Below are 27,421 nucleotides of genomic sequence, written 5' to 3'. Positions count from 1 at the left end.
CTTCTATCACATTTTAAATTTTGTTAGGTGTACTTTTCAGCTCAATGTTTTCTGTTCTATTTTAAAAAATTTACGTGTCTGCTAAGTTTGTCTCTTAGTATGGACTAATTTCTCTGACCATTAAGTTTCCCAAAGCAGCTATTTTATTTTAAAGATTTATTTATTTATTTGAAAGGCAGAGTTACAGAAGGAAGAGGCTGAGAGAGAGAGAGAGAGAGAGAGAGAGATCTTCCAGCCACTGGTTCGCTCCCCAGATGGCCGCAACTGCCAGAGCTGTGCTGATCCAAAGCCAGGAGCCAGGAGCTTCTGGGTCTCCCATGCGGTTGCAGGGGCCCAAGGACTTGGGCCATCTCCTACTGCTTTCCCAGGCCACAGCAGAGAGCTGGATCAGAAGTGGAGCATCTGAGACTAAAGCCAGCACCCATATGGAATGGCAGCACCGCAGGCGGCGGCTTTACCCGCTATGCCACAGTGCTGACCACAAAACAGCTATTTTTAATTCTTCAGCAGAGAACTTTCATAAAGTCATGGCTAGCTGGTCAGTTCTGATACCTTATTTTGCTTGTTAGATGAGGTCATGGTTCCCTGAAAATTCTTTTTTTTTTTAAATCAATTAATTTATTTGAACTGCAGAGTCACAGAGAGGCAGAGAGAGAGAGAGAGAGAGAGAGAGAGAGAGGTCTTCCATCTGCTGGTTCACTGCCCAAATGGCTGCAATGACCGGAGCTGGACCAATCCAAAGCCAGGAGCCAGGAGCTTCTTCTAGGTCTCCCACAAGGGTGCAGGGGCCCAAGGACTTGGGCCATCTTCCGCTGCTTTCCCAGGCCATAGCAGAGAGCTGGACTGGAAGTGGAGCAGCTGAAAACTAGAACCGGTGCCCATATGGGAAGCCATTGCTGTAGGCGGAGGGTTAACCCACTGTGCCACAGCGCCGGCCCCAAGAGCGGGACTTCATTCCCTCTCCCTCCTCCAAGTGGGAGGTGTCTATCTCCAGGCTGTGCTGCTTGGAGTTAGAGGAGGGGTAATGTGGGCAACTTCCTCCTTCCTGCCTTCACAGAGGTGTCTCTCATCACTATTATACTAAAACCAGACACTGTAGTTTCTCAGTTGGCTTCCTTAGCTCCTGGGAAGGTGGCTTGATGTGTGATCAAATAGGTGGCTCTGCAGAGAAAGGCACACGAGAGCATCTTACTCAGCCGCCATCTCGCTCCACTTCCAACCATGTCTTCTTTTATGTCCTTCAGAAGAGTTTTATAATTGTTTACATAACTGAATTTCACCTTTATTAGGCTTAGGAACGTCCCTGGTGATTGCAGTATTTTTCATTTTTTTGTATAATTAGAATAATGTATTTCATATTTTAAAATTAGCTGGTTTCTGGTGCTTAGAAAAGCAGTTAAAGGATAAACTAAAGAGTATCATTCGGCCGGCGCCGTGGCTTAACAGGCTAATCCTCCACCTTGCGGCGCCGGCACACCGGGTTCTAGTCCCGGGTGGGGCGCCGGATTCTATCCCGGTTGCCCCCCTTCCAGGCCAGCTCTCTGCTATGGCCCGGGAAGGCAGTGGAGGATGGCCCAAGTCCTTGGGCCCTGCACCCGCATGGGAGACCAGGAGAAGCACCTGGCTCCTGGCTTCGGATCAGCGCGATGTGCCAGCCGCAGCGGCCATTGGAGGGCGAACCAATGGCAAAAAGGAAGACCTTTCTCTCTGTCTCTCTCTCACTATCCACTCTGCCTGTCAAAAAAAAAAAAAAAAAAAGTAGCATTCAAGGGCATCTCCAAAATAACAAGCAGAGCACAAAATGAGAAACAGGATATTGTATCGCTTATGTAAATTAAAACTGAACACAAAACAGTAGTCCATAGTTTTATGGATACATATGAAAAGGAAAGGGAGAAACTGAGGAAGAGAAGGGGAGGGATCGGGGACCCATATCCATGACTCAGTTTACTTTAGTTACCTCTGCAAGGCTCAGGGTCCAAACTGACTCACACCGCGAGTGATGGCTTCCGTGTCCGCAGGTGAGGAAGGCACAGTGTGTTCCACAGCATTTCCCAGTGTCTTAGATTTTTTTTAAAAAGATTTTATTTATTTATTTATTTATTGACAGGCAGAGTTAGACAGTGAGAGAGAGAGACAGAGAGAAAGGTCTTCCTTTTTGCCGTTGGTTCACCCCCCAAATGGTCACTATGGCCAGCGCGCTGCGCCGATCCGAAGCCAGGAGCCAGGTGCTTCCTCCTGGTCTCCCATGCGGGTGCAGGAGCCCAAGCACTTGGGCCATCCTCCACTGCCTTCCCGGGCCACAGCAGAGAGCTGGACTGGAGGAGGAGCAACCGGGACAGAATCCGACTAGAACCCGGGGTGCTAGTGCCGCAGGCGGAGGATTAGCCTAGTGAGCTGCGGCGCTGGCAGGTTTTATTTATTTATTTGAAAGGCAGAGTTACAGAGAGGCAGAGAGACAGAGCAAGCGAGCGACAGAGAGGTCTTCCATCTGCTGGTTCACTCCTCAAATGGCCGCAACAGCCGGAGCTGCACTGATCCAAAGCCAGGAGCCAGGAGCTTCTTCCAGGTCTCCCACAAAGGTGCAGGGGCCCAAGGACCTGGGCCATCTTCTACTGCTTTCCCAGGCCATAGCAGAGAGCTGGATCGGAATTGGAGAAACTGGGACTCAAACAGGTGCCCACATGGGATGCCGGCACTGCAGGCAGCGGCTTTAACCGCTACACCACAGTACCAGCTCCCAATGTTTCAAATTTTTAAAAAATATTTTATTTAGGCCGGCGCCGTGGCTCAACAGGCTAATCCTCCGCCTTGCGGCGCCGGCACACCGGGTTCTAGTCCCGGTCGGGGCACCGATCCTGTCCCGGTTGCCCCTCTTCCAGGCCAGCTCTCTGCTGTGGCCAGGGAGTGCAGTGGAGGATGGCCCAAGTGTTTGGGCTCTGCACCCCATGGGAGACCAGGATAAGCACCTGGCTCCTGCCATCGGAACAGCACGGTGCGCCGGCCGCAGCGCGCTACCGCGGCGGCCATTGGAGGGTGAACCAACGGCAAAAGGAAGACCTTTCTCTCTGTCTCTCTCTCACTGTCCACTCTGCCTGTCAAATAAATAAATAAATAAATAAATATTTTATTTATTTATCCAAGAGAGAGACAGAGCTGTCACCCACTGATACACACACACACACACACACACAATGCCCAGTCCAGTAGAAGCCAGGAGCTGAGAACTCAGTCAAGGTCCCCAACATGGGTGGCAAGGGGCGAGTGACCTGAGCCATCCCTGCGGCCTCCCAGGGTCTGCATCAGCAGGAAGGTGGAGCCAGGAGCTGGGGCTGGCAGTCTGGCTCAGGTGCTCTGACGTGGAATGCAGGTATCCTACGCAGCGCCTTAACTGCCAGGCCAAATGTCCAGTGCAACAGAAGTGTTTGTGGGGAGTGACCCTCTCTCCTGGGTTTCTATAACCAGGTCTCCTCGTCTTGATGGAGTACACCCTTGAGCCCAATGTGACAGCAGTGACTGACTACTATTACCCTGATATCTTCTCGAGCCCCTGCGATGGAGAACTTCCCCAGAGAGACAGCAAGTTGCTGCTTGTCATCTTCTACTGCCTCCTGTTTGTGTCAGGCCTGCTGGGCAACGGTCTGGTCATCCTGGTGCTTGTGGCCTACAAGAAGCTGCAGAGCATCACGGACATCTACCTCTTGAACTTGGCCCTGTCAGACCTGCTGTTCGTCTTCTCCTTCCCCTTTCTGACCCACTATCAGCTGGACCAGTGGGTGTTCGGGGCTCTGATGTGCAAGCTGGTGTCTGGCTTCTATTACGTCGGCTTCTTCAGCAGCATGTTCTTCATCACCGTCATGAGCGTGGACAGGTACCTGGCCGTCGTCCACGCTGTGTGTGCCCTCAGAGTGAGGACGGCCAGGATGGGCATGGCTCTGAGCCTGGCCGTGTGGCTGACCGCCATCGTGGCCACCAGCCCGTTGCTGGTGTTTTATCAGGTGGTCCCTGAAGATGGCGTTCTGCAGTGTTACCTGTCCTACAACCAGCAGACTCTGAGGTGGAAGGTCTTCACCCACTTCGAAATGAACGTCTTGGGCCTGCTGATCCCTTTCGCCATCCTCATGTTCTGCTACGTCCGTATCCTACAGCAGCTGAGACGTTGCCACAACCACAAGACCAAGGCCATCAAGCTGGTGCTCATCGTGGTCCTTGCGTCTCTGCTCTTCTGGGTCCCCTTCAACGTGGTCCTCTTCCTCACCTCCCTGCACAACATGCACGTCCTGGACGGCTGCGTCATAAGCCAGCGGCTGATTTACGCCACCCACGTCACGGAGGCCATTTCCTTCACGCACTGCTGTGTGAACCCTGTCATCTATGCCTTCATGGGAGAGAAGTTCAAGAAATACCTCTCCGACATATTTCAGAAGAGCGGCAGCCACGTCGTCTTCTACATAGGCAGGAACGTGTCCCGGCAGGGCTACGAGAGGTCATCTTCCTTCCCCCCGTCTTCCTCGCGTTCCTCCACCGTGGACCACATCTTGTGAGGAGGGGCCCACAAAGCAGGTATCTGCTCTCGTCACCACTCTTCTCTAAAGAGACAACAGTGACTTATATTGGAATTGAAGGTCACATGAAGAGAAACTCCCAGAACTTTGGTTATGGATCTGAAACATATCATACGGTATTCAGTGAATTCCTACTATTGCAGGTCAATCTCAACTTTCAAAAACTGTGTCACTATTTTCAGTAGTCTACTGTTAAGTAAGATATTAGTGGTAGGGTACTTTTAAAATCATAATCTTAAAGAAGTTACATTCTGTTCTTAACTTTCTGAATGTCTTTATCATACATGAATTTAAATTTTATCACATACCTTTTCCTTATATTGGGATTACGCTATAGTTTCCCCCCGTTATTCTGCTAATTTGGTATACTACATTGATTTCCTACTCTAAATCAACCTATATTTTCCCTGAAAAAAAAAAATAAAAAGACCTCTTGGTCATAGTAATTTTTAAACATATTTTTCTTTTTAATTGACACCTAGCACTTGCACATTTATTTCTGGTGTTCAGTGTATGGCCATGCCTGTGTGCAATGGGTAATGGTTAGATCATGGTAACTGGCATACTCACCCCCTCAGACAGTTATTCTGTCTTTGGGTCATGGTCATTTTAATAAAGAGTTTTATTCTCTGAGGATTTTTGCATCTGTGTTCATGAGAGATACTGCCCTGTAATTTGTCTTTTCTATGATATCCTACATGCTGGTTCACTCCCCAAATGTCTGCAACAGCCAAGGCTTGGCCGGGTTGAAGCCGGAAGCCAGGAACTGGATTCAGGTCTCCCATGTGGGTAGCAGGGACCCACCTGCTTGAGCCCTCCCCCGCTGTCTCCTAGGGTGCACATCAGCAGGAAGCTGGTATCAGGAATGTTGCTGGAGCTGGAATCCAGGCCCTTTGCTATGGGATGTGGGCATCCCAAGTGGTGTTCTAACTGCTGTGTCAATACGCCTGTACCCCCGTAGTCTTTTTAATGCAAAAAGATGTGACTTCGTGTCCCTTTTTCAGTCCTGCTTTGTGGTCAGTCATACCAAAAGAGGAACTCTCTTCATTCTGAATTTCCAGAGTCTGAAATCCATGTAGCAATTCCCTTGTCATCTGCCTTTGTGGAACTTTCACCGAACTCTTCGCTGTCATCTCTGGGCTGAAGGCCTCTGTCCTCTGGGTGTGATCTCTTACACTGACAGCACTGAGCGTGTTGAGACATGGAAAGTGTTTCTTAGGTCTTTGGCAGACTCTTATCATTCAGAATAGGTGATTTGGGGCTCTGGAGATCTCTTTCTCACGTACTGGCCTGAGGATTGAGATGTCTGTGTCCAAGCCAAAGGTTTGGTCCAGGAGGGTTCCCAGCAGGAGTGCTGACTGCTACTGGCTGTGTAGCCTCCCTAGTAACTCCCCAAATGCTTCCTACTCCTCCCTTGGCACTCTCAACCAGACCACGCTCTGAGCTCTGGGCATCTCCTGAACTTGTGGCAGAGCTGCAGTAAGGACACAGGAGTCCATGACCCCGTACTTAGAACTCCACCGTTACAAAATATTGCAGGGTCATTTATGTCCCTGTGCGTGTCGCCATAGTTGTCTATGAGAAGTGCCTAAGCTCGGGGAGAGTTGGTTCATTCAAACCCAAAGCGAAGAGGGCTGCTGCCTGCATTTCTAATATCCAGTTCATGATCTTCTTATAATTAGCACGTGTAGTCCATTCACATTGGTTGGAAACACAAGAAGCAACAGCACAAGAGGCAGTAGAGGCTCAGTGGAGGAATAAATAGAATCAAACATTTATATAGTTTTTCATTACTCCAGGATCATCGAAATCCTACGTTAAGGGTAACTGCAATACGTAACTTGTCTCTATAAATGTTGTCATTTCCAGAGTAACTGGTGAAAAAAAGTATAAGAGCATATAACTAAAAATCTAATAGAAGGAAACAATTAGGACAATACTTGGTTAATTCAAAAGAAGCCAGGAAAATAACCAGAAGCAGGTATAACCAACAGAAAACAAACAGCAATACAGTAGAATTAAATCCAGCCCTATCAATAACATGTCAATCCAAGGCTCTCACTGAGTTGTTTGACCAACCTGGAAAGCTCCTGCTGCTACACTCCTTTTTAAAAAATTGCGGTAATACTCACGTACCATTCTGAAGTGGACATTTCAGCAGCATTCAGTCCATTCATGATGTTTAGTGGGTTCACCACTGTCGAGTTCCAGAACTCTCATCATCCCGAGTGGAAGCTCAGATCATTAAGCGACCACTCCCTGTTCCTTTTCCCCTACACCTGTCAGCTCTACACTGCGTTCTGTCTCTATGGATTTCATATTAGCAGAAGCCTACCATATGTGGCCTTGTGTCTGGCTCCTTTCATTTGGAAAGATATTGTCAAGTCTAGACTCCTTCATATGTGAGAAATACGAGCGCTCATTTCTACCCTTGGTAGTGTCTGCCTAGGTCTGTCAGACCGAGCCTGCCAGTGAAGAAAAGGGAAAAACTGGATTAAAACTGAACACCTGCTTGTCTGTAATTGCTTGAAAGCTAATGCATAATTGTAAGATTTTGGAAAATACGTAACTCCAAAGAGGTAAGCTAAGCATTTGGGTCTATTTTTTCTCCTGGAGATATTTGGCTGCATCTGAGAATAGGAGTTACATTTTTAATTGGTTCACAGGAGAAACAAATTAAAGTTGGACCCCAGGACCTTCCAAAGACAGATGCTGCTAAGTCCTCTTTGAGGTTGGGTTTGGTTAGGCGATTTCTCAGGGTTAGGGCAAACCAGAAAGAGAGTGATCCTTGGAGAAACTAACTCCCAGTTATCTCAAGTCCGAGGAACTGATTTGAGAGAATCTCATAGGAACCAGACAGAGTCAAACATTAACCCCCTTTGGAAAAATCTAGTATTCTACACTTGGATCATTTCTACAGTTTTTCAAATAGTTTTGAAAATGTATACTGTGTGTGGCACACAGGCACATGAAGAGACGTGGAAACCTAAGACTAGAATCTGCCCGATGGCCACAGGCCCTTCTACTCAATAAATTCTCGAATGAATGAGTCCTAATGGGGTTGTGGTAGGCAGAGTCCACTGCCTTTTTGGACTTTCAAGTCTCAAGCAGGAGTCTTCTCTAGTTGGATATGAAGGACTGTCCCCTCCCCAGTGCTGGCTGGAGCTGGGTCATGGAGGAGAGTGTGGGTGGGTCACAAACAAGACTTCCTAGTCTGCAGGCACCGTGGCTTAACAGGCTAATCCTCCGCCTTGCAGTGCCAGCACACAGGGTTCTAGTCCCGGGTGGGGCGCCGGATTCTATCCCGGTTGCCCCCCTTCCAGGCCAGCTCTCTGCTATGGCCTGGGAGTGCAGTGGAGGATGGCCCAAGTGCTTGGGCCCTGCACCCGCATGGGAGACCAGGAGAAGCACCTGGCTCCTGGCTTCGGATCAGCGAGATGCGCTGGCTGCAGCGGCCATTGGAGGGTGAACCAATGGCAAAAAGGAAGACCTTTCTCTCTCTCTCTCTCACTATCCACTCTGTAAAAAAAAAAAAAAAAAAAAGACTTCCTGGTCACTAGTGCTTTGTGTAGCTCCTTAAAGAAGCAGATCTTGCTAGGATTGCTGAAGTTGTTCCTGGTATGTTCAAACCCCTGCATCAGGAGTGCGCAACCTGAGGGGGCCTCTAAATAGTACAGCACCCATCTGCAAAACTCCGTGTGCCTTTTCCTCCAGGCCGTCGGCTCTGTCTCCTGTGGGGCCTACATTACGCTGAGAGTCGGGACACAGGCGGTCTGAACAGGCGAATGATCAGCCAGAGAAGAACCTGGGGGCCACTTGGTTCAGTCCGCAAAGGCTACCCGTGAAGAAACAGAGGCCTAGAGGGGTGACACAGCGAGCTTCTGGCAGGCTGGGCGAGCCTCGGGAACTCCCGATTCTTGGTCCATGGCTCTCTTGCTCCTGTCTGCAGTCACTCCTGGCCTCTCTTAGCACCTGCTCGCCCCACCCAGTCTTCTGTGTAGACTGAATGATTGCAGTGTGAGTTGAGAAGGGGCAGGGCTTCACCCCGGTGTCCTCCCTCACCGCCAGGGGTATCATCAGGTATCCCACTGACATTCGAGGCCAGGAGCCGAGACCTGTTGGGGCAGGGCGCGTGCTCCCTCTCGTGGTCAATTTGAGCAGATCTTCTGATCGGGTGAAAGGGAAAGGATGGCAAAGAACGGACGACACTGGAACACGGCCCGTGTAAGCAACAAGAGGGACCAGTGCAAACCTCCCCATTTTACAAACCTCATCAGCCGCGGGGAATTCTGCTTTGTGATTCTGGCAAATATTGCAGGTATTTTGTAAGTATTTGGGTTTTATAGATTGGAGTCTTCACTCTGGACCGCTGATAAAGACCCCGATACCCTCCCATTTCTCTTGGAGGTCATACTGTATAGACAAAGTTCCTTTAAGCAAATCCCAGACCTGTGGAGGTTAGCGGAAGGGCTGCAATTGTGCCTTTTAGAGAAAAGAGTTTTATCTCCTGCTTATTCCTTTTTTTTTTTTTTTTGATAGGCAGAGTGGACAGTGAGAGAGAGAGACAGGGAGAAAGGTCTTCCTTTACTGTTGGTTTACCCTCCAATGGCCGCCGCGGCTGGCGCACTGCACTGGTTCGAAGCCAGGAGCCAGGTGCTTCTCCTGGTCTCCCATGCGGGTGCAGGGCCCAAGCACTTGGGCCATCCTCCACTGCACTCTCGGGCCACAGCAGAGAGCTGGCCTGGAAGAGGGGCAACCGGGATAGAATCAGGCGCCCCACCCGGGACTAGAACCCGGTGTGCAGGCGCTGCAAGGCGGAGGATTAGCCTGTTAAGCCACAGCACCGGCCCTTATTCCTTGATCCGCCGAAGTCAGCGCATTTCGGATTAGTTTGAGAGTTCTTCAGTCAGTTCATAGAAAAAGCTGTATCCCGATTTCCTGGGTGGTTCATTCTCCTCCCAGGCCCTCACACTGAAAATCTCTCTCCCTCCACGGAAGCTGCTCTCCCGGCCTCCAGACAGTTGTGCAGGGCCATTCTAGAAGGCCCAGAGAAGATGCTAAGGGCAGTGGGTTGTCCTGAGGACTTCGTCTGGTCAAGCGTCCGCCCTGGAGCTCTGCACCTGCCTGAGGCCAGACTGCACTGTGCTGTCCCTCTCACTGGCCTGACTCTTCTCTTTAGTCCGAGTGATAGGAGACATGGCATCTTTTCCAGGATCACAGCGACAGAGAGACTTGGCTTTGAGTATGTCATCTTCCACGGTGACTGAGAAGAAGGGTGTGTTTGTTGCAGGCTGCGCGCCTCTTGGAGGGGCTGCCTGGGTACAGCATGGATGCCCATCCCAAGCGGCAGCTCAGATGGGTGAGCTTCTGCTTGGCCAAGGAGTAGGGAGCAGGGTGAGAGGCCAGTTGGGAGGGTGTGGGTGCCTTCTGCAGCATCTCGCTTCCTGACGTGCAGAGCAGACCAGGCCAGGCTGTGTTGGCTCCCTGGGCAGGGAGGCATCCCCAGGCACCCACTCAAGGCGTAGTCCGCTTCTGTTAGGGAATTCTCCCTTGTTAATGTGGATGTCCTCAGGTGCCGGTGAGTTAGCAGTGGCTGTCAAAAGTGAGAAGGGTGGGGGCTGGGCTATGTTAGACCCTGCACCGAGAGCTTGGGCAATGTTAATGTTCACCGAATATCTTAAGCAGGAGATAATATTTGTCCTATTTTATAGGTGTGGAAACAGGCCCCTGCAAGGTGGACTGGCTGGGAACATGGGTCTTGAGTTATGTTTTCCTGTCTGCAAAGAAAAACAGGGTTTCCACCTGAGGAAACACACCACTGAGGAGAACCTGAGGCAGGGACTGTTCCTTCCTCCGGTCCTGCAGGATCCCCCACAGCAGTGCACTGGGGACCACGGCAGAGGCCAGGTTTTTCCATGACGGTGTGCTGCAGTGCTGCTGTGGCCTTCACAGGGACAAGGGCCATCACCTTCAAGAGGTTGGTTTCTTTGCCTGGTTCAAGTTAGGAGTAGGCTGGTGGGGGGTGGTTCCATGTCTTACGATGAGGAATTGAGGTTTGCTCCTAGAAGGAACAGCTGCTTTGGGTTTGTAAGCAGAGCAATCCAAGTGTTTCTATCATTCCTTCTTCATCCAGGACAAAATAGCAAATTTGGAGATGATCTATGTTGTTGCAACACAAATATATTTTTTTTGACAGGCAGGGTTAGACAGTGTGAGAGAGAGACAGAGAGAAAGGTCTTCCTTCCATTGGTTCACCCCCCAAATGGCAGCTATGGCTGGTGCACTGTGCCAATCCGAAGCCAGGAGCCAGGTGCTTCCTCCTGGTCTCCCATGCAGGTGCAGGGCCCAAGCACTTGGGCCATCCTCCCCTGCCTTCCTTGGCCACAGCAGAGAGCTGGACTGGAAGAGGAGCAACCGGGACAGAACTGGCACCCCAACTGGGACTAGAACCTGGAGTGCCGGCGCCACAGGTGGAGGATTAGCCTAGTGAGCCATGGTGCCAGCCCTCAACACAATCATATTCTACATGAAATGACAATGAACTATTTCTGGCCACCTATAATTTAGAGAGAGCTGACCAAGGGGCCTGCTAATATTTAACTCAGGCCACAGATAATTACTGAGTCCCTCCCAAAAGAATAATTCTTTATATTTGATTAAGTCTTTACAGAACACTTCTATATGCATTATGTCATTAGATCATCAGGATAACCTTGGGAGGTAGATAATGTTATCTCTAAGCTGACAGATAAGGAAGCTGGGCGACACACAGCTAGCGGGTGGCAAAGCCAGGATCAAATGTCAGAACTGCTACCTGGTTCCAGAGTCCACTTGCTTTGCACAGTGCTACCCAGCCTCCCGTGGGGCCTCAAGGACTCACAGCCAAGAGCAAGGCACAACAGCTCATGTACTCTGCGCTTCCAAGGAGGGAAGTAAGGTGTTATCTGCCAGGGTTACGTGTGTGTGTGTGTGTGTGTGTCCTATGTGTAATGTTATCTATGGAGCAGGGGGTCCACCGGGAAGCCCCTGGCCAGCTGCTGCTGTCTTGAGGTGGAATCCCTTCCTCTGGAACACTTGTTTTGTCCTTAAGGCTTTTCGACTGATTGGATGAAGCCCACTCAGATTATTATTTTTTAAAGATTATGTATCTATCTGAAAGCCAGAGGTACAGAGAGGTCTTCCATCTGCTGGTTCACTCCCCACATGGCTGCAATGGCCAGGGCTGGGCCAAGCTGAAGCCAGGAGCCAGGAGCCAGGAGCTTCTGCCAGGTCTCTCACGTGAGTGGCAGGGGCCCAAACACTTGGACCATATTCCGCTGCTCTTCCCAGGCCACTAGGAGAGAGCTGGATAGGAAGTGGAGCAGCCAGGACTCAACCAGGTGGCACAGCCTTGCGAGGCGGCTGGGCGACCCACAAGGCTGCAGAGTCCAGAAGAGGCGCATACCAGATTCCTAATCATCCAGAGCAGCGCTGTCTAGCAGAAATGCATCTTCCATGAGCTTTGCGAGGCCCGCACTGGGTTCCAGCTTCCACCCCGCAGTCGGCAGAGGCTGGGGACACGAGGAGCGGACCCTGCAGTTCTGGGCACCCCCACGAGGTGGCACTGACGAGCCCACGCTCTCTGGGAGAGGGAGGGGCGCCCCGGAAGCGGAAGCGAAGCCCTCTAAGTAGTTCCTGCGGCCTTCCCCGGTGCCCGGGTGCGGCGGCTGGCGGCTGGCGGCTGGCGGCTGGCGGCTGGCGGCTGGCGGCTGGCGGCTGGCGGCTGGCGGCATGGGCAGCAGGGCGGGCCCGCGGCGCCTGCGGAGCTAGTGAGTGAAGAGCGGCGGCGGTCTGTCCGCGGCAGCATCCTCGTGCTGGGCTGGGCGTGAGCGCGGCGCCCGGGCTCCGCCGTCCTCGTGCCTCTTCCGCCGGGGTCGCCAGGGCCGGGCCCGGGAGCCCACCGGCGCCACCCTGGGCCCAGAGCACTCGCGGGCCTCCCGGCCAATGATTCAGAAGTCGCGCCCGGCGCTGCTGCCGTCCCAGGATGTGGGCGACACGGTGGAAACGCTCATGGTAAGGGGGCGAGTCGGGACCGCCGGCTCGGGGCGAGGAACCCCGTGACCCTTGGGGCGGTGGCGGGGGAGATGGAGGGTGTCTGGGGCGGGGAGCGGGGGGATGGACGAGCGAGCAGGCGGAGGCCCCGCGGCGAGGCTGCCGTCTGGCCTGGGGGGCGGTGGCCCTGCGGGGGCTGGGTGGCCCCCAACCAGGTGGGTGCGCCACCGGGCGTCGCTCGGAGAGAGCGACAGCTGGGTGGGCGCCTGGGCGAGTCTTTGGACCTGCGCAAGGCCCAGGGAGAGCGCCGAGTCTGAGAAGCCGGTGGTGCTGGAGCGAGCCCGGCAGAGAGGTGGGCACCTCCCGGGTCCCCGGGTCCCCGGCTCCTGGCTGGCTTTGGCGAGAAGCGGTCCGCGGGGCGAAGCCACGCCCCTCCGCGTCCGGATTGGCTGCTGTGGTCGGGCCGCCGGGCTGCCATTGGTGGAGGCGGAGGCGGGGCGGGGCCGGGGCGGGGTGAAGCGTAGATGTTGGCAGGTGGCAGGTGCCAGGCGGGCTGCGGCCGGATCCCGGACCGGGCGGGCAGGGCCCTCCGGTGGGAGCCACAGCTGGAGGGGAGCGCGGAAAATTGGAGTTTAAAAAGATGCATAAAAACGCGCCAGCTGCAGTTCTACATCGACTTTTTTTTTTTTTTTTAAGATTTATTGGGCAATCTTGTGAGAATAGCAAGGGAGTGGCGACTCCCTCTGAGCTCCCATTTTATTGTGAAGGAAATTAGGTGTCCCACCCTTCTGTGGCTCTTTGTTTTATGAGCTGAGCCAGACAGGATAAAGGACTGCAAATCAGGTCTTTTGATGGGTTTTGTCCTCACCTTGTAACTGAATGTCAAGTTTTTCTTTTTTTTCTTCCCCAAAATGGTGCCGGCGCCGCAGGTGGAGGATTAGACTAGTGAGCAGCCGCGCCTGCCCGGGTTTTGCTTCTCTTGGAGCCTCCTTCCCTGCCACTCTGGCTGGAGGTCTCTGACTAGTAAATCTTGCTTTTAAACCTTTTTAAAAATATTTATTTGAAAGGCAGAAATATATGGAGATCTTCCATCTGCTGATTCACTTTCCAAATGGCTGCAACCACTGGGGCTGGACCAGGCTGAACCCAGGAGCCTCCTCTAGGTCTCCCATGTGGGTGCAGAGGCCCAGGGACTTGTGCCATGGAGCAGCCGGGACTCAAACTGGTGCCCACATGAGACCCCAGCACTGCAGTGGGAGGCTTAATCTACTGCGCCACAGTGCATTGTTTTTAACAGCTTGCTTAACTTTTTCTCTTTCTGGGTCTTTCTAGCCTTTGCCTCCAGATCTGAATTATAGTGAGGATTTTTTTTTTTTTTTAAGAGTAAGAATTGCTTCTGGAACCAGTTTGCATAACTATTTAAGGGCTACTTATTCTCTTTGGGTTTGTGTATTTTATTGTTTGGTTTTGCCCTCCCATTTCTTACCCCCAAAATACTGGATTACTCGTCTTATTTACCTTGAATAATAAGGATGTACCATCCCTTATCTTAGGACCGTTCAGGCTCGCCTTTTCTTACTGCTGTTTTAACTACTGGAGGTTAGTCTGTGTTGCTAGTATTCATATTCAGCATCTGCTATGATCAAAAAAGTTACGGGCTTGATTCAGTTATTGGACAAATATTTACTGGGCCAATAATCACTGTGTTGTGATTAGACCGTTGTGGCCCCTGGGGTGTGAAGGACAGTGGCTTTCAAACAAGCTCCGTGCAGCACTGGCAAACTGTTCAGCAGCTGTCACTACAGGCATCCCCACAGCCTTGTGGGGACCTGTCCCTGAACTGGGGGGGGGGGGGGGCCGGGGGCTGGGGCCGGGTTGTTGGCTCAAGGGAGAGAGGACCAGATTCCTTCATTCACCTGTCAGTGTTGAATGCCTACCGTGCAGCAGGTCAGTTCTTGAGCGACCACCATGAACAAGACAAGAGTTGTGATTGGGCCTGTCGTGGGCCCGAGTTGTCGTGGAGATGGGCACAGGTGTTGCTGCAGCAGCTCCAGGGAGGAGCCCTGAGCCTGGTCCCAGGACTTAGAGGTAGGCAGCTACAGAGGGGCTAGGGCAGATCTGCAACCTGTCAGAGGTGAGAGGAAGGCAGAGAAACCGCCATTATGGCTGAGGAGAGTGTGAGGAGGAGGAGAGCGTGGGGCAGAGGGGAAGAAGGAGCCGCATGGGCATCCCAAGAGGACTGTGAGGCAACTAAGGGCTATTGATTTAATTTTAATAAAAGAGCTGTTAATGAGACGTTTATGTGTTGCTATGGTTTCTGATAGAATTATCACTGTATTTTAATTTCGTCTTTTTTTTCCTTTATCTTGGTAAATGCAAATTGTGCGTTATGTCGAGTTTCTCATGGAGGACCTTTGCACCCAGCAGCAGTGTGGTCAGATTCGGAGTTTTTGGAGATGGCTCTGGCTGCAGACTTGAGAGCGGAGAGAGGGGCGTAGCAGTGAGGTGTGAGGTGCTGACAGTCGCCAAGGCCAGGGATGGCAGGGCCCTGAGCCAGGATGCCCTGAAGGGGTGCCTCAGGGAGCTGGGCGGGAGGCAGAAGGAGCATGTGTGGGCACTGGGCGCCTGGCTTGGGCACCTGGGCAAGCTCTGGGCCCAGGCTCCCTGGAGGAGTGAGTTGGGAGCAGAGGAGAGAGATGAGTTGAGCTTTGGGAAGGTCCCTGAGATGCCTGGGGAACATCAGTGGCTCAGGGGTCTGAAGCTCCAGCGAGAGGTTGCAGTGGAGCTGGAGGGATGGAAATGGAGGCCGCAGAGTGTGTGTGGGGGGGGGGTTTCTGGGAAAGAAGGGAGCGCCTCCATCTAGGTGAGGAGAGGAACGCCGGCACGCTGTTCTCCGGAGCAGCTAAGTGGAGAGAGCCCTTCCAGGAGGGAGGGTGGGCCGCGGCGGAATTCCGCCGAGCCGCTGAGAAGCGCCCTGGATTTTCATGTTGGACTCGGGGCCATGGTGAGGACAGCGCGGGTGTTGAGTCCTGGCCGCTGGCTTCACCTCTGTGACTTGGGAGGCTTCGTGCCGATGCTGTGGTGCAGCGGAGTAAGTCGATACCTGTGCTGCCTGGAGTCCCAGCTGCTGCGTTTCTGATCCAGCTCCCTGCGGCTGTGCCTGCGAAGGCCCTGGAAGGTGGCTCCAGGACTCGGATCCTTGCCAGCCACGGGGGAGACCCAGATGGAGTTCCTGGCTTCAGCCTGGCCCAGCCCCAGCTGTTGTGGCCTTCTGGGGAGTGAACTGCAGATAGAACACATCTCTCATCTCTCTCTCTCTCTCTCTCTCTCTCTCCCTCCCTCTCCCTCTCCCTCTCCCTCTCTCCCCTCCTTTCTGTAAATCTGCCTTTCAAATAAATGACTGAATAAATCTTTTCTTTTTTAAAAAATTTATTTATTTATTTGAAAGGCAGAGTTACAGAGAGGCAGAGGCAGAGAGAGAGAGAGAGAGGTCTTCCATGCACTGGTTCAGTCCCCAGATGGCCACAGTGGCCAGAGCTGCGCCAGTCGGAAGCCAGGAGCCGCATTTCCCTGCTAAGAAGAACTGTCCTAGGAGACTGCCAGTGCTGGCCACAGCCGTGGAAGTGACTTTGCAGCATTCTTTCTAGGAAGACATCGCCCTAGCAACAGCCAGGTGCTGGGATGTTGCCGGTAGCACCAGAACCTCCAGTCAGTAACTGGCAGCTCCCGCAGTGATCTTCCCCCATCAGTGAGTTTTGTTTCAGAACAGCTTTCGTGGGCTTCTCCCTGTTGTCTAAAAGCTTCCTTGCAACAGTCTCAGACGTACCTGTGAGTCCTTACAGCACACTTATCCCGGATGTGGAAACCATCTACGCAGTCCAGAATAAACGCGTTCCTTAGAGAATCTCCGCTGTTCAGGTTGTCAGGCTCAGAGGGGAGGCCTGAGGGCTCCATCAGCAGGACTTGGCCTTGGGGCAGCAGGCAGAGTGAATCTTGTGTATCCGGGGTTTTGGTCTGGGTGCCTGGAGTGTCCCAGTGTGGACCGGGGGAGAGGCACGTGTGGGGAGACTGTTACCTGGGTGTCCGTCTGGAACATGTTGGGATGGAGGTGCCTGTGGGCCGCTGGAGGGGAGAAGAGGGCGGCACTGGGATAGTGGGGTCCGGAGATGGGCGTTCCCTGCGTGTGTGCAGAGGTGGCGCTGAGGGCTGCAGGCAGGGGAGATAAGAGGAGCTGCCGGCCGAGGGGGAGGCAGACTGGAAAGCAGCAGCGAGAAACGGACACACCTTTGAGAGGCCAGCAGCTGTGTCAGATGCTCCAGGGAAACCAAGTAAGATATGGCCGGGGACAGGAAAGGGGTCCCGGGCATGCAGGCTGGTGAGCCCTCCCTCCCGGACCACTGTCAGGAGGGGGTTTGGGCCGTGAGGGTGGCTGACACGGAGGAAGTGGAGATGGGGTCGCACTGGGCTGGAGAGGTGCAGGCTGTGGAGCCGGTGCCCCGGCACAGGAGATGCCGATGGCAAGGCGATGCCTAGCACGTGTCAAAGCGCCGATGCTAGGACGAGGCTGAGCGACACAGAACTCCTGGGGCTATCGCTTTGCACACCTGTTGCGGGGCACCTCGGGCAGGGGCTTTGGCCGCTGGTGCAGACCTACGCACCGTGGCCTGGCTCTCCTGTTTTCTCCAGTTGCCTTTGAGGCTTCAGGAACTATTGAAACATGGAGGTCAGCTCAGTAGGGACTTACCCGAATTTACTTAGCCCTCTCCCAGACTTTCCCATTTGGCAAAATTTGTAATGATTTTTCTGTGAAACAAACATCACAGATGACAAAGATTTCAGTTCTGAGTAGGAAATTATGTGATGAGTGTAACAAAAAACTTAACTTTCATTGTAATTGTATTTTGGGGCTTTAGTATGTCATTTATGAAAAGGTAATAGTGCGGATGTGTTTAATGAAGGAAGAGAGAGGATCTTTTTGGATGGAATTTGCCAAGTGTCATCTTTAGAGACAAGGGCTTCTCTTCCTTCTTGGATTTGCTTGTGTGTTTTTGTTGTTGTTTCTGTTTTGAATTCGAAAGGCAGAGTGACTAAGAGACAGAGCTCTCCGATCTGCTTGTGTGCAACAGCAGGGGCTTGGCCAGACCGAAGTCAGTTCTGAACTCGGTCCACGTCTCCCATGTGGCAAGGACCTAACAGCTTGAGCCGTCACGAATGCTTCCCAGTGTGTGCACCAGCAGGAAGCTGGAATTAGGAGTGGAGTCGGGACACAAAGGCAGACACTCTGATACGAGATGCACATGTCCCAGCTGGGTCTAAGGCACCAGGCCGAGTGCTTGCTGTCCCCTGCCCCCAGCTGGGTGTTTTTAAAATGTCTTTTCACTGTCATTTGTAATTCTGCTGAGTTCCAGGCGCCTCTCCTGTTGTGATAACCCGGGGCTGGGAGCTGATGGTCTGGAACAGGCTTTAGGGAGATATGTTAGTCTTGGAAGCATTCTGCTCGTCTGGTGGTGTGACAGCGCACAGGCTGATGGAGAGGCGGCAACTGGGAGTGGCTCCTTGTCTTTAGAACCATCCGTCGTCTGCTTAGCTCCAGTGAGGTGGGTGGGATAAGAGAAGGGGAGAGTTTGAAACCAAGGAGACTCATAGATTTAGACAGGAAGTATGCTTGCATGTTTTGGAGTGGCTGAGCTGAAGGTTTCATTTGGTATGGCTCTGCAGGTGTCTGCGGGTCCTACAGCCACAGGACCCCGGAGAACAGCAGTTCAGGGTTAAAACATTATGCTCAATTCATTTTACTTTTGCTAAGATAAAGAGATGATCGGTAACTTCTTGAGTCGGGACAGACAGGAAAGTATAGGCAGTAGCGTGGAAATAAGACTCGCTGCTCAGCAGGAGTAAGGCGAGAGCGACAGCTCTGCAGGGCGCTGTGCTGTGTCGGCAACAGCGTTTCAGTCTTGTTAACTTCCAGCTACACTCTGCCCTTCTCGGGTGAGCTCTGAGAGACCCCTGTAAAGGAAGCCGCTGGTCCCGGCGTGGAGAAAGGCGAGGCCTGCCCAGGCACAGGGGCTGACCGGCATGGAGAAGGGCGAGGCCTGCCCAGGCACAGGGGCTGACCGGCGTGGAGAAGGGCGAGGCCTGCCCAGGCACAGGGGCTGACCTTCGTGGAGAAGGGCGAGGCCTGCCCAGGCACAGGGGCTGACCGGCGTGGAGAAAGGCAAGGCCTGCCCAGGCACAGGGGCTGACCGGCGTGGAGAAGGGCGAGGCCTGCCCAGGCACAGGGGCTGACCGGCGTGGAGAAGGGCGAGGCCTGCCCAGGCACAGAGGCTGACCGGCGTAGAGAAAGGTGAGGCCTGCCCAGGCACAGGGGCTGACTCTTTGTTCTCTTGTCCTGCAGCTGCATCCGGTGTTCAAAGCTTTCCTCTGTGGCTCCATCAGTGGGACCTGCTCCACCCTGCTCTTCCAACCTCTGGATCTCCTTAAAACGCGCCTGCAGACACTCCAGCCCCCCGGCCATGGGTAAGGCCTGCCGCCTGCCATTTCACGGAGGAACTGGGTCCAGTCCCTTCTCAGATCCTGGAGCGTCTTTGCTATGCTAGATCCACTCCTCCCTGTTGGATGCTCAGAGAGAAACACAAGCCTTGCCCAACCTTGGTGTGCTTTGCGTGCACTCTTTTCTGCGAATGTGTTTGACATTTCTTGGTCGTGAAGTGGGGTCCCTACCTGAGCAGCTCTGTGGGACCTGCCTTGGTGACATTTGCAGTTTATTGTGCTGGCTTGTGATGTTGTACTGCCTGGTGCGATTAGTGGGTGGTTTCTGAAAACAGTGTCGTGCTGAGTGTCTGTTTTGTGTCTCCATGTTGAGCTCACCACTGTGGGACGCATACAAGGTGTTTATAAATTGGGAGGTTATCTAATGGCTTGCGGTGTTGGTGAACAGGTAAACATGGGTATGCCAAAGCTTGAGTGCATAGGCAGTCACAATAATTCCAGATGCATTGTAGAGATTCTTCGGTGTTCTATGGGAGAGGCTGCACAGAGGGTCTTTGAGCGGGCAGTTCCTTCATGGGAAGGTTGTCTAAGTGATTGTCTCTGTCTCCACTTTGCCCTCAGGTCCAGACGTGTTGGGATGCTGGCTGTGTTCCTGAAGGTGGTTCGCACGGAGAGCCTTCTGGGCCTTTGGAAAGGGATGTCCCCTGTAAGCCACCTCTGGGTCTGGGGTCTCCTGCCACACCCTCTCCCCCACATCCACCTCCGCAGCTCCTAAGGATACATGAGTAGGGAGTGCTGGGAGTACAGTAGTTCCTACCTTTTCTGTTTTCAGTTACCTGTGGCCAACGGTGGTCCAAAAATATTAAATGGAAAATTCCAGAAACAATTCATAAGTTTTAAGTTATGTGCCATTCTGAGTAGCATGTTGGAAATCTTTTTTCTTTTTACAGGCAGAGTGAGACAGTGAGGGAAAGAGAGAAAGATCTTCCTTCCGTTGGTTCATCCTCCAAATGGCTGCTACAGCCGGCGCGCTGCGCCAATCCGAAGCCAAGAGCCAGGTGCTTCCTCCTGGTCTCCCATGCGGGTGCAGGGCCCAAGCATTTGGGCCATCCTCATGTTGGATATCTTGGCCACCCCACTCTGGCATCGTCCACTGCCTCCCAGGCATATTAGCAGAAAACTAGATTGGAAGCATGGAGCAACCGGGCCTTAACCAGACATTCTGATAGGGGATGTGGGCATCCTAGGTGGTGGCTTAACTTGCTGCGCCACAACTCCTCTCTCTCTCTCTCTCTCTCTCTCTCTCTCTCTCTCTCTCTGTATGAAAATAAAATGAAATAAAACTTTATAAAGTCTGTAGCGGGGCCAACGCTGTGGCGTAGCTGGTAAAGCTGCCAGCTGGGATGCTGGCATCCCATATGAGTGATGGTTTGAGTCCTGGCTGTTCTACTTCTGATCTAGATCCCTGCTAATGGTCTGGGAAAACTCAGAGCATGGCCCAAATGCTTGGGCGTCTGCACCCATGTGGAAGACCTGGAAGAAGCTCCTGGTTCCTGGCTTCAGTCTGGCCCAGCCTTGGCTGTTGGCAGCCATTTGGGGAGTGAACCAGCAGATGGAAGACCTCTCTGTGTGTCTTTCCCTCTCTCTGTCTGTAACTCTGCCTCTCAAATGAATAAATAAAACAAAAAAGATGAGTTTAGGAAGGGAGCTGCAGCAGAGCTGGGCCCAAGTACACAGTTGGTGCCCATGCTGCCTGTGGCCAAGGTCAGACAGAACTGAACTATTCTAGAACTCTGCAACACCGTAGTGTGATCTTAGTTCACAGTCTGTATTATGTACTGTATTAAAGAACTGAACAGAGGAACTGGTAGGCTGGAATGTAAAGGAAAAAATAAGAAAATAGAAAAGCTGGTTGTCTTGTGTGGTCAGTTTCCAGTGCGCGCGTGTGGGGTCTTTGAGGAGAGCCCAGCTAAGAGAGAACCTTACAGTGTGGGGTCTTTGATTTCCTTCTTCCACAGTCCATCGTGAGATGTGTCCCTGGCATGGGAATCTACTTCGGTACTTTCTACTCTCTGAAGCAGTATTTCTTGCGGGGCCATCCCCCTACTGCCCTGGAGTCGGTCATCCTCGGTGTGGGCTCTCGCTCCATTGCGGGGGTCTGCATGTCCCCCATCACCGTGATCAAGACACGCTACGAGGTGAGTCGCCTGCTCTCAGGGACTGGGGGTCAGGAGCGGTAAACAGAGCCACCAGAGGTCCTGCCCATGGATGTCAGTGCCGCTTTGTAATTAACATGGAGTGGATGTGGCCAGTCTCCATTTGTGTAGGGAGGCCAGGCCACGTGTGAACAGCAGCGTGTGACACCGTGCCCTGGCAGAGCCACATGGCCTCGGGTCTGCTTGGTCGGTCCTCAGGTGCCAGGCAGTCACTGGTTGTGTGCTCCCTTGCAGAGCGGGAGGTACGGCTACGAGAGCATCTATGCCGCCCTGAGGAGCATCTACCGCAGCGAGGGGCACCGGGGCCTCTTCAGCGGCCTGACGGCGACGCTCCTGCGTGACGCGCCCTTCTCAGGAATCTACCTGATGTTTTACAACCAGACCAAAGGCCTAGTGCCCCACGGTATGGGCCGGGGAAGGCGCGGGGGGAGAGAGCCCCGAGATGGCAGCTCCTCACCGTTTTCTGTGGGATATGAAACAATTTGTTTTCGTTAGCAGCTCCAGATTCTTAGCAGAGTGTTAGGAGCTGAGCCCTACCAGGATTGTGTCGGGAACTGGGCTGGGTGCTGGGCTGCGGAGGTGGACCTGCCTGACCTGGTCCCTGCCCTTGGAGGTTCAGTCCTACCAAGGGGACGAGTACGTATGCAACCGGGGCAGGGAGGGGGGGGTGAAGCATGCTTGGCAGAGGCCCTGCAAAGTGCTTCCCAGTTTTCTTCTAGGGGTCGCTGGGCCCTGTCCAAGGCCTCCTACAACAAAAGCTATGGGATATAATCTGGGAGCCTGTATTTTTCAAGGAACACCTGATGGGGTTTTTGTCAAGCAAATTAGGCACCTGAAGGAAAGCACTGTTTCGCCTCCTTTCCACCAGGAAGCTCCTGCTGGGCTGGACACGGGCAGGCCCGTGCATGGGCAGTGACCATCCTCCCAAGCAGAGCGGTGTCGCTAGGGAGACGTTCTGCAGAATGACTGCACTCAGCAAGGTGTCCGTGGATGATGTAAGCAAGGAAGTGGGATCGGGTCACGCAGTTAGGAGAGCAGGCGTGCTGGCCGCCATCGCTGTGCTGGCCAGCCGCACTGGGGCTGCTTCTCCCTGGGCACCTGGCGTGTGACCCTACAGAGCCTCGGCACACAACAGAGAATTAAGGCAGTAAGGAAGCATGGATGTGCATTTTGAACTTCCTAGTCCATCCTGACGCAATTTATGAAAACGTCACAATAGTACAGGGTATAATTTTCGAGTGAATTGTGGATGTGATGACGTTGGGTTTGCAGTTAACTCTGGCACTTGGAGAAGGTAGTGTCTGCCCGTGAGTTTTCCTCTTCTCACTCCTAAGTATCTTTGTGAGAGAGAGCTCGGAGTCCTTTCTTTGCCTCAGATGTTTCAGCATCGTTAATCATCCTCTCCTGAGCTGCTTGTTGTGATCGTGGGTGTAAAAGGGTTTATATTTGTCGCTACAGTGAAATACCTGCGGCAGCTGACTTTGTAAAAGAAAAGGGTTATTCAGCTCAGTTTTGGAGTTTCGAGTCCAAGATTGGTGGCCCCGTTGGTTTGGCCTGTGGCAGGGCATGAGTGCAGAGGAAGGATGGCATGGCGAGCTGGGAAGCAGAGAGAGACTGGGCCAAAGCAGTCCCTGCTAAGAGCACCCCTGCCATGATCTAGGACCTCCCACCTAAAGTTTCCACTGCTTCCCAGTGGCCTCCCCTGGAGGCCAAGCCTTTAACACGTGGACTTCTGGGAGGAGCTCAGATTAGTGTCTAAACCAGAGCAGCATGCTTTCCTAACTCCATCAGTCAATCCACTTTTTTTTTTTTTAAAGATTTATTTGAGAGGCAAGAGTTACAGAGAGAGGGAGAGGGAGAAGGAGAGAGAGGTCTTCCATCTGCTGGTTCACTCCCCAAATGGCTCCAACGGCCAGGGCTGGGCCAAGCGGAAGCCAGGAGCCAGGAGCTTCATCCGGGTCGCCTACGTGAGCTGTCCTCTGCTGCTTTTCCAGGCACTTTAGCAGAGATCTGGATAGAGATGGAGCAGCTGGGACTCGAACCAGTGCCCATGTGGGATGCCGGCGCTGCAGGCAGCAGCTTAACCTGCTACACCACAATGCTGGCCCCCATGCTGTATTTTTTAAATTTTAATTCTTGGGATGGGTGGCACTGGCATCACATAGGGGAGTGCTGCTTCGAGTCCTGGTTGCTCTGCTTCTGATCCAGCTTCCTGCTAATACACCTGGGAAGGCAGCAGAAGACGGCCCAAAGACCTGGCCCCTGATAGCTGTATGGGAGACGACTGGCTCCTGGCTTCAGCCTGGCCTACCCCTGGCTGTTGTACCCATTTGGGGAATGAATTGGGACAGAAGATCTCTGTCTCTCTCTGTTGCTCAGCCTTTCAAATAAACAAACAAAATCTTTTTTTGGAAAAAAGTATATTTAAAACATTTTTAAATGTTGTTAGCCTTTTTTGAATCTAGACCTTTCTGGCTTCTGGGAAGAATGAGTGGGAACCTGTGATGACTGCTGGATGAGGAGTTTGAGGTTTATAGCTTCACATTCCCTTCGCTCTGTTTCAGACCAGTTGGACGCAGCCCTTGCTCCTGCTGTAAACTTTGGCTGCGGGGTAGTTGCTGGTATTCTGGCCTCTCTGGTGACTCAACCTGCAGACGTTATCAAAACCCACATGCAGCTCTCCCCGGCGAAGTTCCAGTGGATTGGCCAAGCGGTGACCCTCATTTTCAAAGTAAGACCGTAGGATCGGTATGGGTTCTTGGGGTTAAGGACCCACCTCCAGAGCAGTAGCTCTTGTTCTCCATCCCCATTAGAGTCACCGGAGAACATTTAAAAATCTTCATTCCCAGCACAACACCTAGGCCAATTATATCAGAAGCTTTGAAGGGCGAGACCCTAGCACCATAGCTGTTTGTTTTGTTTTGTGAAGGTTAAGAACCACAGACACTATGTTGTTTTTGAGGGGAAGGGCACTTCATTAGCGTGTCCTGTGCATCAGCGCGCGGCTCACCAGACTGCATTCGTCTGCTTTTCCTTGCTCGAACAGAATACCCGAGGCAGGCTAGTGTACCAGAGAAAAGGTTTGTTGTGGCGGATGGTTCCGGAGGGGTGCAGTGTAGGGACCTCAAGTAGTGATAGCCTTCTTACACTCCCAGAGCAGAGGAGAGCATCGCACAGCAAGAGATAGGGAGGGCGCAGATGTCTCTCTGTTTCTCCCCCTCTGTTTATAAAGCCAGCAGGATTCAGTCGGGAGCTTTACCTTAACCACCATGGTCAGTGATGTTTCCCCCTCTTCGTTCCATTAGCCATGACTTTAGGATTTGCACCACTGTGTGAGTTTGTGGGAAGCAAGCCATATTCAAACATTAGCATGGACTCCACCTCAGACCTAATGAATCAGTAAATCCTAGTGGACACAGTACTCTTTTTCTTTTTTTTTTAAGATTTATCTATTTGAAAGTTACACAGAGAGGAGAGGCAGAGAGAGAGAGAGAAAGAGAGGTCTTCCAACTGCTGGTTCACTCCCAGCTAGAGCTAGACTGATCCAAAGCCAGGAGCCTGGAGCTGCTTCTGGGTCTCCCACATGGGTGCAGGGGCCCAAGAACTTGGACCATCTTCTATTGCTTTCCCAGGCCATAGCAGAGAGCTGGATTGGAAGTGGAGTAGCTGGGACTCGAACCGGCACCCATATGGGATGTCGGCACTGCAGGTGAAGGCTTTACCCGCTATGCCACAGCGCTGGCCCCAACATAGTACCCTAATTTAAGGACCAAGGACAAAATATAGTCAGAAAAAGAAACAGATGAACCCACACACTGTTCGGTTCTAGCAATGTGCTCTAATACAAATGGATTAAAGGTATGCTCGCAGATAAACAGGAAAGTAGGTATAAAGTGTCTGGAGTGGCATCTTAATACTGTTATCACAAGCCAGATATTCTTGTTAAAGGTTGGTGTGAATTTGTGACTCTGATGTTCTTCACACTATTTGGGTTGCCTGCTTTCTTTTCTCAATGTAAAATCATACAGGTTTTTTTTTTTTTTTTTTTTTTTAATTTGAGAGGTAGAATTACAGAGAGGGAGAGACAGAGAGAGGTCTTCGATCTGCTGGTTCATTCCCCAGTTGGCTGCAACAGCTAGAGCTGGGCTGATCCAAAGCCAGGAGCCAGGAGCTTCTTACAGGTCTCCCACGTGGATGTAAGGGCCCAGACACTCAGGCCATCTTCTGCTGCTTTCCCAGGCCATAAACAGAGCTGTATCAGGAGAGGAGCAGCCAGCACACAATCCGGCGCTCATATGAGATGCCAGTGCCACAGGCAGAGGCTTAGCCTACTATGCCACAGCGCCAGCCCCCATAAAGTTTATAATACTGTACTCTTTGGTGTCTGTGAAGTTGCCAATCCAGATCTCAGCAAAGAGGAAGAGGTGCTATGTCTTTAATTCCTAAAAAGATAAGCCCACCAAGAACAAACGGGGACTCACAGAGAGGTGCGCTCGCTTGATAGACATATGCCCAGAGGGCCAGACAGCTTTTCTTTCAGGCCAGGGCCAGGCCCACTGCTTGGGAAACACACCTGTGTCTGAACTTGGACTCTGTTAGTGCTTCTCTACAATGTATAAACTGTGCAGCTGAACACAGCAACCTTGTGTGAAAATTTTCAGCTAAGAAACTGCCCTAGATAAGAGCAGGCCTAAAAAGGTAGAGCCTGGCAACTCGGCAAAAACCAAACCAAACCCTGTAAGTTCACTGGTTATCTCCTTGGTCCCTTTATTCATAGATTTGATATAAAGTTTAGACTCAGGCCTGCGCCGTAGCTTAACAGGCTAATCCTCCACCTTGCGGCGCAGGCACACCGGGTTCTAGTCCCATTCGGGGCGCCGGATTCTGTCCCGGTTGCCCCTCTTCCAGGCCAGCTCTCTGCTGTGGCCAGGGAGTGCAGTGGAGGATGGCCCAAGTGCTTGGGCCCTGCTCCCCATGGGAGACCAGGAGAAGCACCTGGCTCCTGGCTTCGGATCAGCACGATGCGCTGGCCGCAGCGGCCATTGGAGGGTGAACCAACGGCAAAAAGGAAGACCTTTCTCTCTGTCTCTCTCTCTCACTGTCCACTCTGCCTGTCAAAAAAAAAAGAAACCAAGACTCAAAAACGAGTTGGCACAGAGACCCTCACTCTCATGCAGGTGGGTATTCATCGTAACGCTACTTTGCTTCTGGAGCACTGATGTTTATTTTCATCGTAGGACTACGGGCTGCGTGGCTTCTTCCAAGGCAGCGTCCCCCGGGCTCTCCGCAGGACTCTGATGGCTGCGATGGCGTGGACAGTCTATGAAGAGATGATGGCCAAGATGGGCCTCAAGTCCTGACGGAGGAGGGTGGGCAAGGGTGGAACCTGTGCCCTGGTCGCTTTCTTCCAAGGGCTGCTGCATCCCACTACCCTGCAGTCAGACGAAGGCCTACCTGGAAGGCGGGCAGAAAAGTTGTGGCCTTCAGCCACCCTGTTCAAGGAGAGAACAGATGGGCCCGACCACCACCGAGGCGTCCCCCTGGGGCGTCGTGCAGAGGCGTTTCCGGAGGGAGCTCTGTCGGATGTGCTCCGTGGATGTGTTCTCTGGTGAGGAATCAGCGCCAGAGAAGCTGGGGGCCTCCTGCTGTGCCAGAGGCACCCGTGCCGGCTGTCAGAGGCGGTGTCAGGGTGAGGAAGAGCGGACGGCATTGCTTAACTGGCTCCCCAGCCACTTCTCAGAAGCTCTGGAGAATGGAGACAGTGGCTTCCCTACTTCTTAATGTCCAAATAAAATGTTCCTGATCTTGCCCCTGCACTGTTTCCATGCTAAGTTCTAACATTTTCCTGCAACTAAAGCGTTGTGTATATGTACAGACACATGCATTTATATATGTGTGTATATACGTAAATACATGTTTTAAGTTACTTAATGATTTATAAGTTTACAGTTGCTGTTTTTGTTTAAAATGCCCTCTTCAAAATAAGAGTTTGGGTAGAGCTGTGGGAGAGGGTAGGGCAGGGTCCTGATCCCATCCCAGCCCCCAGGCCCCCAGCGCAGGAGGGCCAGAAGGCGAGTAGAGGTGGGAGGCAGGCTGGCTGGAGCAGCTGCCCCCCTGGAA

General features: G+C 52.5%; 2 protein-coding genes across 3 annotated transcripts; both read left to right on the top strand.

Moving 5' to 3' along the window:
* Positions 1-3,479: 3,479 nt before the first annotated feature.
* On the top strand, positions 3,480-4,698 carry CCR8 (C-C motif chemokine receptor 8). Its single transcript, XM_062200126.1, has one exon. The coding sequence runs from the start codon at positions 3,480-3,482 to the stop codon at positions 4,542-4,544; it is 1,065 nt and encodes a 354-aa protein (XP_062056110.1). The 3' UTR covers positions 4,545-4,698.
* A 7,614-nt stretch (positions 4,699-12,312) lies between these two features.
* Positions 12,313-27,212, top strand: SLC25A38 (solute carrier family 25 member 38). 2 transcript variants are annotated; one of them, XM_062200666.1, is made up of 7 exons: positions 12,313-12,617; positions 18,991-19,112; positions 19,707-19,791; positions 21,104-21,283; positions 21,536-21,704; positions 23,866-24,032; positions 26,539-27,212. In XM_062200666.1, the coding sequence occupies exons 1-7, from the start codon at positions 12,549-12,551 to the stop codon at positions 26,659-26,661; spliced, it is 915 nt and encodes a 304-aa protein (XP_062056650.1). In that variant the 5' UTR covers positions 12,313-12,548; the 3' UTR covers positions 26,662-27,212. The 2 variants fall into 2 exon arrangements, with proteins under 2 accessions (XP_062056650.1, XP_062056651.1); XM_062200667.1 differs by lacking the exon at positions 23,866-24,032 and having other exon boundaries at positions 26,539-26,627.
* The last annotated feature ends 209 nt before the right edge of the window (positions 27,213-27,421 follow it).

The sequence above is a fragment of the Lepus europaeus genome, chromosome 9 (assembly GCF_033115175.1).
Source record: "Lepus europaeus isolate LE1 chromosome 9, mLepTim1.pri, whole genome shotgun sequence".
Classification (NCBI taxonomy): domain Eukaryota; kingdom Metazoa; phylum Chordata; class Mammalia; order Lagomorpha; family Leporidae; genus Lepus; species Lepus europaeus.
The sequence above is the reverse complement of the archived record's forward strand: the minus strand, read 5'-3'. Positions and strand labels throughout refer to the sequence as shown.